Genomic DNA, 12,424 nt, shown 5'->3' on the forward strand with positions numbered 1-12,424 from the left:
TCAGTTCCTCTTGCATGGCGTTTATCCAGTCAGACTCCAGTAGGGCATCATTGTGATCTCGTGGTTCTGTCATAGACAAAAAGGCATGGAAAGCACAGAAATTTTTAGTTGGGATCTCGTTTGAGTTCCCTTTTCAATATCACTTACTATTAAATCCAATGGATGGGATTTTAAGTGTTTCCAAGGTCTTGGTTCAAATCTTCTTGTCTCTGCTCCTCCAGATTGAGGAGCTTCATTTGTCTCTCTACGGATGAATTTCTGGTGCCTGTTCCTCCTGTATAACAGGATCAGGAACATTATCTCTTCTTCAGAAATATGCTTTTTGTCGTTCCTGCAGGTGTTAGTTCCTCATCAATGTTTACTGACTCCTCAATACGAGTCAGTCCTATTTCAAAGTCATTTTCATGACTTGGTTCCTGCAGAGAGTTAGTTTCATCGAAAATAACATGGATACTTTCCTCAACACACATTGTTCGTTTGTTGTAAACTCTATATGCCTTACTACTTAAAGCATATCCAATAAAAACAGCCTCATCGCTTCTAGCATCAAACTTTCCTAAATTGTCTTTACCATTGTTATGTACAAAGCATTTACAACCAAAGATTCTAAAGTATGAGATATTGGGTTTTCTTCCTTTAGTAGCTCATAAGGGGTCTTCAAGACAATAGGTCTTAGCATGACTCTATTGATTATGTAGCATGTCGTATTCACTGCTTCAGCCCAGAAGTTTTTCGGAAGATTACTTGTTATCATCATCGTTCTTGCCATGTCCTCCAAAGTGCGATTCTTCCGTTCTACACGCCATTTTGTTGTGGGTTCTAGGAGCTGAGAAGTTGTGATCAAGACCTTCATGCCTGCAAAACTCATCAAATTTTGAGTTTTCAAACTCCTTACCATGATCAGAACGCAAGTGCTTAATCTTAAAACCACTTATTCTTTGAGTTCTTTTAGCAAAGTTAACAAATTCATCAAATGTCTCATCTTTGCTATGGAGAAAAATAACCCAAGTGTATCTTGAAAAATCATCAACTATTACAAGACATATCTCTTACCAGATCGACTTTGGATTCGAACAGGGCCACACAAGTCCATATGAATCAATTCAAGGGGACTTTGTGTGCTTACCATTTTCTTTGATTTGAACGAGGATCTAACTTGTTTACCTTTTGCACAGGGTCCACAAACTTCATGGTTTGAGACTTTGATAGTTGGTAATCCAACTCCAAGTCCTTACCACTTAGCTTCTGGAGTAATGTCATACTTGCGTGACCACATCTTATGCCAAAGAAGTGGTTCATTATCACGGACTTAAACACGTTAGATTGTTCCTAGGAACAAGGTTGAGATCAACACATAGGTGTTCCCTTTCCTTGTTCCTTCTAGAATTTTGGTACCTGTTCCTGCATTACTTACTATAAATGTTCATCAGTAAAATTTACATGTTCCCTTTGTCGCAAAATTGAGAAATACTAAGCAGATTATGTTTTAAACCCTCGACCAAAAATACATTGTCTATGGAATGTGACTTAGACTTTCCTACCTTCCCAAGCAACTATGTTACCGGTAAGATTGTCTCCGAAGGTCACAGTTCCTCCATCATAGGCTGAAAGCGAGAGAAATTTTTCTTTATCTCCTGTCATGTGTTTAGAACAACCCTATCGAGGTACCACAGGTTGTTCCCCCTCACTTTAGCCTGCATCAAAGCAATTAGTCAGTGGTAGGAACCCAGTTTGACTTGGGTTCCTCTGTGGGGCTTGTATTTCTCTTGACTTTCCAAACTTGTTTAATTAAGTGGGTGTTCATTTCAATATGTTCTTCTCTGGAGGAACAGTCAGACACTAAGTGTCCACTGTTCCCACAGTAAGACATATTCGGCTGCTTGGAAGATCAACATATTTTTTCATTTTGTTTTTCTTCTTGTGATTGAAACCTAGCCCACTTCTTCCTTCATTTTTATATTTTTGTATCCAGCTTACTGGATCAGGAAGAGTCGTTCTTGAAGATTCCATTTTCTCTTTAAGTACCAGATATTTACTCAAAACTTTTTCATGTTCGAATTTTAACTTTTCGAACTCGGATCTGGTATTTATAGAGGAACTGGTTCCTTCAGGAACGAATAGTTTCAATTCAGCCATTTCCATATTCAAGAAGTAGTTTTCATTTTTAGCATTTTCAAAAGCTTCTCGAATACGTCGGTTTTCATCAAAGACTTCAAAGAATCTTTCCTCAATGTTTGCATTCACTGTTTTAAACCAATTTGAATGACCTTTGGTGACTTCTAAGGCTTTTTCTAAATTTTCTTCTCTAAAGCAAATGCCTTGTAGTCATCTAAGGTTTCCAAAAGTAGTTTTATTAATTGATTCTTTGAAAGTTCTTTTAACTCTTCTTCAATAACATTTATGCGTACCTTGTTGTTTGGCAAGTCTTCTTCTTCGTCTGTTTTTGCCATGAGACATAAGTGAGATGTCTCCTCTTCTGGTTGTTCCTGCTCCTCGTCTGAATCGGATTCTCCCCATGCAGCTACCATGGCCCTTCTCATATCAACTTTTGAGAAAGGTTTTTGTTGTTCCTTTCCCTTCTCCTTGTACTTTCCTTTGCTCTTTTCATTTTCCCAGAGAGGGCATTCCTTTATGAAGTGATCCGGACTTCCACACTTGTGACAGCTTAGCTTTCCTGCTTTTTCATATTCTTCCCTTTGTAGTTCTTGTTGAAGAACTTTTTGAATCTTTTCACGATCAGTGCTGCCTCTTCATCATCAGTTTTGAATCCTCCAGATCATCGGACTTGAGAGCCAAGGCCTTAGGTCTACTAGAGTCAACTTCATGAGTTCCTAGATGGATTTCATGAGTTACAAGGAACCGGAAAGTTGCTCGATATTGAATGTGGTGAAATCTTTAGTTTCGAGCAAGGAGACCTTTGCCATCCATTTTTCATCCTGAGGAAGACTTCGTAGAACTTTACGTACTTGTTCCTCGGGAGTGATGATCTTTCCTAGAGATTCAAGTTCATTTATGATGTTGGAGAATCTTGTGAGCATCTCTTGAACAGACTCCTTAGGCTTCATTTGAAATAGCTCATATTTGTGCATGAGCATGTCAATCTTTGATCGCTTGACTTCGTTTGTTCCTTCGTGAGTAACTTGAAGAAGTTCCCACATTTGCTTGGCTGACTTGCATCCCATGATTCGATTGTGTTCATGGGGACCAAGACCACAGTGAAGAATTTTCTTGGCCAAGTTGTTCATCTCCATCTTGTCGAAGTCATCTTTATCAAATTTGAGAAAGGCTTGGGATGTCTTCACCTTTTTCATTTTTTCTGTGACTTCGAAGTCACCAATCTCTATTACTCTCCAAACTTGATAATTTTCAGCCTTAATAAAATTTCCATACGATTCTTCCAGTATGGATAATACTTGCCATTAAACATGGGTGGACGCTGAGTTGAGTAACCTTCTTCCAATCTTTCTCCTGATGTGTTCATCGTTTCCAGGAACTAGCTCCTCAGTGTTAACTGATTTTGGAGGAACTAGGCTCTGATACCAATTGTTAGTCTTGGACGAACACTTAAGCAACTACAAGAGGGGGGGTGAATTGTAGTTGGAGAGATTTTCAAACTTTTTGCGGAAATAAAAAATGATTAAGTAAGAAAGAAATAATTGCATGAATTAAGAAAGAACTAGGAACACCAATAGGAAGAAAAACCTTGACCACGAGGGATTTTGACTCAATTCTCTTTAATAACTTTTAGGCCAAAAGACTCTCTTTTGTACAACCTAAACTCGGACCAACTCTGTTCCTCTAGGAACTGGTTCCCTGTCAGCCTGTTCCCCTGAACAGTTGACTTCTCCTTGACTTCACTCAAAGTCTTTTCTCTTTCTCTTCTCTTTCTCTTTCTCTTTTTCTCTCAAATGATTACAGACTTGATTCACTCAACCCAATCTATAATACATCAATTTCTAAGAAGAAGAAAACCGAATGTACTTTCTCTAAGAATATTACATAAAATTCTGAAAGTATTACTAAAAGATCCGTTACAAATGCTATTTGTAGAGACCTATTTCTCAAGCACTTCTCCACGATTTTCTCCAAAACTTCTCCATGATCACACGTAGCTTCAGCTACTTCTCCATAATCTTCCGTTGCATTTTACCGTTGGCAGTTTGTTCGTTGGCTTCCACGATCTCAGCCACTTCTCCAGTTCACACGCCTCACAAATAGTTAGGTTGTTGCGGTTCCTAAATTATAGGAACTACCTCAACGTTCTTTTTGTAAGCGCCTCCTTAGGTTAGTGTTTTGCGGCTCCTAGATTGTAGGTAACAATAGATGATGCTGCACATACACTAACTAAAAACAATATTATGGAATCTATGTATGATATAGTATATCTATTTTTGATATAGTGTATCTATTTTTGATATAGTATATGTTTCTGTAATGCGTTTAAGTAAATATTTTCTATATCTGCTATTGTGTTTCTATAGGATATAGTGTACCTATGTATGATATAGTGTACCTATGTGTGATATAGTATATCTATTTTTGATATAGTGTATCTATTTTTGATATAGTGTATGTTTCTGTAATGCGTTTAAGTAAATATTTTATATATCTGTTATTGTGCTCCTATAGGATATAGTGTACCTATTTATGATATAGTGTACCTGTGTATGATATAGTGTATTTATTTTTAATATAGTGTATCTATTTATGATATAGTATATGTATATGATAGCGTAACTATTTACCTGGAATGACAGCTGAATTAGATTCATCAATTGAGAGTAAAGCATATTGCTCGCCAAATTGATTTTCTAGCTCATCATGAAACAAAACCACATTATCTACATAAAACTATAGTGTTTGTCTTTTGCTTAATGAAACAAATGAAATTATTGACTTCGATGTTGTTACCTTCAAAACTTGGTGTATTATTGAGATCTATTATGAGTGAATCTTGATGCTCATTTTGGATTGAATTGTGATGTTGTTCGTCGTCGAGTGCTTCAATGCACGGATTTAGGTTGTTTATATTATATGCTACAATACTCTGATTCATATCTATTTGATCAATTAAACTCGAATTTTCCATGAATTTTTCGTAGTTGTATGTTCAATTGAATAGGAAATTGTCGAAGAATCATTTTAGTTTGCAGAAATAATTTGAATGGAGAGAAACAATAATTTGCAGAAATTTTATAGCGATAGAATCTTTGATTTTTGGAAATATTGAAGACAGGATAAATCGCGGATTTTGGAAGTATTGAAGAGAGAGAAAATCGCGCATTTTTGGTAATTAAAAGTGAGTACTTATTACCGGGTCACGTGCCTGGGCCTGGTCCAAATAATTTTAATGTGAACCGGGTCCATGCAAGACGGATTGATTAAAAAATTAATTCTGCTGAGTTGGACTCCACTTATTATTAATGTCTATCTCTAATGGGTAGATTACCCAGTGGGTAGATAAAGTTTTTCTTGTTTTCCTAGTTAGCTACCACTTCGCCAAAGTCACTGAACAGTAAACACCTCGTCAAAAGTGCCACTTTTTTAGGTACAGTTATAAAGATGTTCAACAACTACTTCCTCCGTTTCTTTTTAAGTGACACATTTGCATAGTGTTTACTATTCACAGTTTAAACTTTAATTAGCTTTGGTGATTACATTTTAGGAAAAACATAGTCATGTAGGATCTTGTTAGATTCATCTGAATGTGAATTTTTTCAATATCAACTTTTTATAATTTTTACTATTAATAATTGAAGATATTAATGGTTAAAATAATGCATTGGCAAACGTGAAAACAAAAAATGTGTCACTTAAAAAGAAACGGAGGAAGTATTTATGAGGATTAGAACTTAGGAGAGACTAGAGAGATCCCACTATATCAATATATACATAAAAGGAAGGATTTTTTTTGTCAAAAGCAGCACTTTTTCTTAATAGACAACGGTTTGTTAATGAAATTTTAAAAAACAAGGTAACACAATTTACTTCTGTTTGCGGGAAACACAATTTACTTTAGTCACCATCCAGATTCTTAAAAAAAATTCTCCATCTTAAATGTTACAAAACACAAGGTCATATAGCAGTTACCTTTAATTTATTTATTTTGAGTTCCAACATTTGAAGAAAAACCCTATTCAAACAAGATAAAAGGTCATTAAAAGTGATACTAAAACAAGAAAATAGAATTAAAAGTAAATTAAGACAAAAACATATACACCTTATTATCATGTTATAAGTTGGCATAACATTTCAACTCTGTACTTCTAAGTGAAAAAAATCGCCCTTGCTCTTCAGAGGGCGAAGACACTTAGAACTCAGACACAGGAGAGGGGCTTTCATTTATGCCTCCTCAACTTGGTAAGAATAATTACACTCTGGAATCATTTACTAGAAGTCTGTCCAGAAAAAAAAAAAGAGAATAAACCCCCAAAAAAAATTAAGAAGAAATAGTTAGAATGAACATGTATAAGCCCTTCCACAAAGTTTTATTCTATGCAACAGCAACTGTCATCATTGACACTGGTACATCAGCCGACCTTGGAGCCAATTTATCAGCTACCATTATTGGTTCGGCTGGTTTATCAACTGCCATTGATACCTCTACATCAGCCGCTCTTGTAGCCAGTTTATCGGCCACCATTATTGCTTCTGCTGGTACATCAACTGCCATTGATGCCTGTACATCAGCCGCTGTGAATCCCAGTATATCATCCACCTTTTCTGGAGCTATATACTCGGCAGGTACTTGGGAAAACTGTTTAGTCAAGTTAAACTCTATTTGTAGCCGGTGGTGAAGTGGGGTTGAAGACATCAATCCCTTCTTCAGGTCAATCTGCAATTCCCTTATTGGAATGGCAGCCAAGAAACTCTTTATGTACTCCTTACAAGATTCTTTACCTCTGCAGACCATCACTTCTTCCTCGTTTTTTTCTAATTCTTGTACATTGGATTCTAATTCTTCATCAGCTGAAGCTAGCTGTTGTTTTGATGAGGAAGACTCCAGTTTTGTAGATTTGCAGTCTCTGGTGGTTTTTCCATCCTTTGATGGAGTTTTCTTACAAGGTATCCTTTCAATGGTTGTGTCACAGTTAAATTTTAGAGCATAAGCTTGGTTGCATCCCTCATAAAGCCTTTCGCCCAAAGTGTCGATGATGTAATAAGCATCCCAATCAACCCTGAGGATGAAAAAATGGTCATTCCAGCTGACAGCATACACCAGAGGTTCACTGTTGCTGTTCTGTTCTGATGCCACCCGGGAAATCTCATCCCATATATTATCAAATGACATGGCACCCTGAAGGAAGCCAAAACACTCCTCTTCCAATCCATCAGGATGAAAGAAACCAATAAAAGATCTCTCTGGGATGACAGAGAGGGGACGGATTTTGGCCTGAACGATAGTCTCGAGATCAAAGTGCTTGTCAGGGAATTTCTCCCGGTAGTCCTCATTCTCACAGAGATTTCTCCATTGAAGGGAACCTTCTCGAATGAGGCCATCAAATTCACATTTTATAGGCATTTCCCCTTTGTTGGAGTGGAGCCAATCAGCAATAACAGCAACCAAAGCAGTGCAGGCACTCTCACCAGCTGCCCTTTCGCTTCTTTGGTCTATTGAAGCAAAAAAAGTTTGAGTTTGAAGCTTCATGCTCCCATCACGGCTCAGTATTTCCTTTTGCTCCCAACTACCGACAGCGAAGTTGTCATCCCCAAATTCGGAGATGAATGATCCACTTCCCAATGAACCTCCAAATTGCTGCAAGACATTGAAATTAATCAGGGTTCTTAGACCAATTCTAGTTTATGCATGGCATCAATAACTTGGAACGATGACATGGGAGGAAAGCCTTCTTTCAGGAATCACCTTCCGTATCCGCACTTAACAGTTTCTAAAGAATAAAGCGGAAAAAAAAAGCATTTGTTCACTTCTTCTTCAAAAATCAGTTCTAATTAGCAACCATCAGTTTTAATCAGCATACATCAGTTTCAGTCAGTAAAATTCAGTAAACTACATAAGAGGAATAAACTACATATCAGCATAATTCACTTTTATTCAGCAAAAATCAATAAAAAACAGTTTTGATCAGTTTTAATGAGTAAAAAATAATTTTAATTCAGTAAAATGAGGTGAAGTGAACAGAGCCTAACACAGAAAGGTAGAATATAAAAACCATATGACAAGTTTAAGTTGAATGGATACCGTTGAAGATTCATTAGAAGAGAGCTGTCGGCGATAAAAGTCTATATCATCTCCACCTTCTTCACCGTTATCTTTCTTTAGCAATGGCTCCCCTTTAACCCTGCGAGATTTGAAGCTCAGCTTTCCTTTCGTCCATGAAAACCCAAACTTAGGACTCTGCATCGGCACTTGCTCAGAGACCGATGTGCCAAAATCTTGAGTAGGTGAACTGTCTACATGTTCTTTATGTCTACTGTAATAAACCAAATCATCGACCTCTGAATTGACTTTGAGGTCAAGTGCTCCTCCAGCTAAGTTGGCATGGACTAAAGTACCATAACTGCAAGAGTTTTGAACTTCAACATCCTCTTTAGTTTCCTCTGATTCACCCTCATCAGTATCGTCTAATGAGTCTGTGTCAAATGGGTAATTATATTCTGAACCGTCGCTTCCAGAAGAGAACTTACTGTCAGTACTACCTTCTCCACTGGATGCCTTCTTCAATTTTCTAGATGAAACAAAATCTGTCAAGCTTTTGACTTTTCTCAGACTTGATTTTAAAGCAGAAGCTTCATCTTTCTTTATAAGAGGAGAAGCACCAAAACAAGGCGATAATGGAGCAAACATTATTGGTCTCTGCACTTCAACTGAAAGTTCTTGAGTAGTTTTCAGCTCCCTCAAGCTAAGAGAAACCTACACAATACATAAATATTGTGAGGAATGATGCACAAGTATACCACGAACACCCAACTGCAATCATATGACCGTAAAACCATATAGAGACCGATGAAGCGTAAAGTAAAGGGGAGAACTGAGCAGGGGAGCTTACACAAAGAGAAGGACTGCACTTGAAACCACAATGGAGGATCGACAGAGGAACTTTGATGTCAAGCTCCTTCACGTCTTCCAGAGAAACAAACTCAGCAAGGTTCAATACTGCAGGTACTGTCAAAGGAGCCATCTTCTTTGTTCGCTTCTCCAAACCCTAAATAATAAGAAACAGATCAGTCTAACTTCAGATCAACCAAGTATCTGCAAACCCAGACCCTTCCCAAAACTGAAAGAGCAATGAGGTAACAGCATTTATAGTGAAGAGACAAAAGAAAATATCAGCATTTCAAGCAACAAAACTAACTCTGTACTACAACGGCATAAAGCCAAGAAAATCAATTAATCAATGACCATTGAGCCAAAATATCAAATGAAAATCGCCATGCTAAAATCTTATAAAGCTTTGATATGGTATAAGCACCCTTAGTTCAAATGTATCAATAAGCAAATATACCTTAGATTCACTCAAATCATAGCATAAAACAATATTGTGCATCTTTCCCCAAATCGTCCAATTCAAGGATAAAGTCATAAATCAATAACAAGAAGGTTCACTATAAGCGAACTTCATCCAATTTTAAAGATAAGGCATGTTAATCACTTTTACGCATATTAAGAATTTTGTCAGCTCTACATAAATTTGCATTCATCAGCCGAAATCCGAAATCTAACGCAATAAAAACATGAAGAGTCCTTAGTACTTAAGGTTACAATGAAAATACAATCCAGTGATCATCTCCTCAAGGTCAAAACCTGATTAAAAACAAATCCAATAACAAGAAAAAGGACATGATCATGTATTCATGTACCCAAAACAAAAACAAAAACAAAAACAAAAAACGCATGCAACAATAGCTGTCACTCAAACAGAATCAAAGCATTTATGAAACCCAGGTGTCACATAATTGATCGAAAAGTCAACTCTAATTCAAGATCAACTCAAAGCACTTATCTTTACTATCCATAACTTCAAATAATTAATTAATTATATATATATATATATATATATATATATATATATATATATATATTATATATATATATATATATATATATAATATATATATATAATATAAATATATATATCAACAAATACCTAATACCTTCCAAAAAAACAAAAACCCAATTAAAAAATATATAAATAATTTAGAAAAAAAAACACTCACATAGAAGATGAGAAATTCGACTTCCCATGGAAGAAAAACGCCCTCCATCTTATTATCTTTCGACCCACGAAATTCACAAACTCTCATAAATTCTTCATCCCATCGAACGACACCGTTTTGACCCAACGCCAGTTTACTTGTACTATTTTTCCTCACACTCTTCTTCTTCAATGATCTAAACCCATTTGTTTTACAACCTTTCCACTTAAAATCCACCTTCAATTTACTCAATCCATCAAAAACAACACCTTTAATTTTTTCATCATCATCTTCAACATCTACTTGTAAACCATTTATAGAACGAATTACAATTTTAACCTCAAATTTCTTCAACTCAAGAGGAGGCCATGGCCTCCACTTAATCATGTTCACAACCATTACAAAAAATTTCCCACCAAAAGAAAAAGAAACTGTTTTTAGAGAAGAAAAAAACTCAAAATTTCTCAATTGTGCTTGATTTTCTTACATGGGTAATTACAAATTATATGATCATATGAAAATTGGAAATTTGGGTTATCTTTTTGGAGTAGAGTGGGGTTTTTTTGGTGGGTTATGGAGAAGAATATATAAAGGGGGTGGGAGTTGACTTAAAGGGGATTAAGATTGAAGAGTGGGTAAATTGTAAAATAAAATAAAAGGTGTTGGATTTTGTGTTCCAGCGAAGAGAGAGAAAGAGACAGGGGAAGAAAGTGAGGGGAGGGTGATGTATGCAGGGGATGGGAAGCAGGAATGTTTCGTTGTTGTATTCATATACAAATTCCACCAAGAATAGGAATTAATTTAGATAGGAGAGAGAACAGAGAAGAACAAGAACAAGGACGAGGAGTCGAGGACGGCAGTATTTTACTTTGAGTTATAACGTCTCTTTCTTTTATAAATAAAGATAAAGTGTAAACTTTTAAGAAAGACGGTCTAACGCGATGTCATGACTATTCGCCTATTCGTCAGGGTTGAGGACCTTCATGTGGTTAATTATACGAGTGAAAAGTAATAAAAATAGGAGTTTTTATTTTAGAGGAATATATCAGGGTATTAGAGCATTTTATGGGGATATATTTTACTAATTTTTTTTGTGGAAATATATCAACCTAAACTTAAGTTTTTTTAAAAGATACCAAAATCACTATTTATGACGAAAAGGTCAAATTTTCGGTCTTTGACTTGCTCAATTACTCTTTGGATAGTGCGTGATATTCGATTGCTTCTATTACATTCATTTTCCTCCAACTTCATCATTGTCAATTTGTGGCTCACTCGCGAGTTACTACCAAGTCAAAGGCTAGAAATTTGTCTTTCTCGCCAGAAATTTTGGTACCATTTAACAAAACATATATTTAGGTTAGTATATCCTCACAAAAAAATGTAGCGAGGTATATCCCCAAAAAAACCCTATTACCCTAGTATATCCCCATAAAAAACTCTAAAAATAGCACAAATTCTTAAAAAAGACGGTATCACGTTAGACCTGATCATCCCAAGAAATATATTTTTAGAAAACAGACAGCGTCTTACAAATTCTCACGATAATATTTTGGCGAATTAGTTAACTATTTGAGCACAATAGTTTAGAGCTGGTAATCTTTATGTAGACTTACATTGTTGTTTGGTTAACATATTCAATATATTAATTAGTGTTGTTCTATAATTAGTTAAGATTAATTGAGCATTATTTAGTTTCTAATATAAACGAAGAAACAACTTTTTTACAAATCTAAAATGTCAAAACAAAAGACAACCTGAAAAAATAACTTAAAACAACCTAGCATTTCGAGTAATTATTGTACCAATTTTTAGTTTGGTTCTTGAAATTTGTTTTTTTTTTAGTTTTCTCAAAATGACTTTTCTTTCTTGCACTTCCTCTCTTTGTTTTTGAACCATCTGGGTATAAAATAACTAATGTAGTTGTGCTTGATGGGCATTGTTCTTCTACGATTGATTTTGTAGTTACGACTTTAATTTGTTTATAATGGTATAAGTATTTTCGTAAACTTCTTGGAGTGCCTTTCTTGCATCTTCATTATCTTGACTTTTGAAAATGAGATTGTAGAATTAATTTTCTTGCTGTTTCGTATCATCATGGGGTTACATTGGTTTATCTATTCATTTCTCTTTTCCACACTTCGGTCTTTACATATCTAATCCATCTTTTGCACATGTACCTATGTAGTATTTTTTGTGATTAATTGAACGCATGTGCATGATTATCAAGCCATGAAAATACAACAATCCTAGCAGCATAAAAAAAAAT

General features: G+C 35.6%; 1 protein-coding gene across 1 annotated transcript; it reads right to left on the reverse strand.

The window, feature by feature from the left end:
* Positions 1–6,199: 6,199 nt before the first annotated feature.
* On the reverse strand, positions 6,200–11,015 carry LOC104907197 (hypothetical protein). Its single transcript, XM_010696091.4, has 4 exons — positions 10,177–11,015; positions 9,009–9,164; positions 8,201–8,872; positions 6,200–7,756 (listed from the first exon to the last, which is right to left on the reverse strand). The coding sequence occupies exons 1-4, from the start codon at positions 10,552–10,554 to the stop codon at positions 6,494–6,496; spliced, it is 2,469 nt and encodes an 822-aa protein (XP_010694393.1). The 5' UTR covers positions 10,555–11,015; the 3' UTR covers positions 6,200–6,493.
* Positions 11,016–12,424: the final 1,409 nt, after the last annotated feature.

The sequence above is a fragment of the Beta vulgaris genome, chromosome 4 (genome assembly GCF_026745355.1).
Source record: "Beta vulgaris subsp. vulgaris cultivar EL10 chromosome 4, EL10.2, whole genome shotgun sequence".
In the NCBI taxonomy this organism is placed as follows: Eukaryota; Viridiplantae; Streptophyta; class Magnoliopsida; order Caryophyllales; family Amaranthaceae; genus Beta; species Beta vulgaris.

Bases quoted from the DNA above. Each gene is read 5' to 3' on its own strand.
- LOC104907197 (XM_010696091.4), bottom strand. From the start codon at position 10,554: ATGGTTGTGAACATGATTAAGTGGAGGCCATGGCCTCCTCTTGAGTTG. The intron at 9,165-10,176 runs GTGAGTGTTTTT...CTTATTATTTAG, and splicing joins TCGAATTTCTCATCTTCTAT to GGTTTGGAGAAGCGAACAAA. The intron at 8,873-9,008 runs GTAAGCTCCCCT...TGTATTGTGTAG, and splicing joins AGTGCAGTCCTTCTCTTTGT to GTTTCTCTTAGCTTGAGGGA.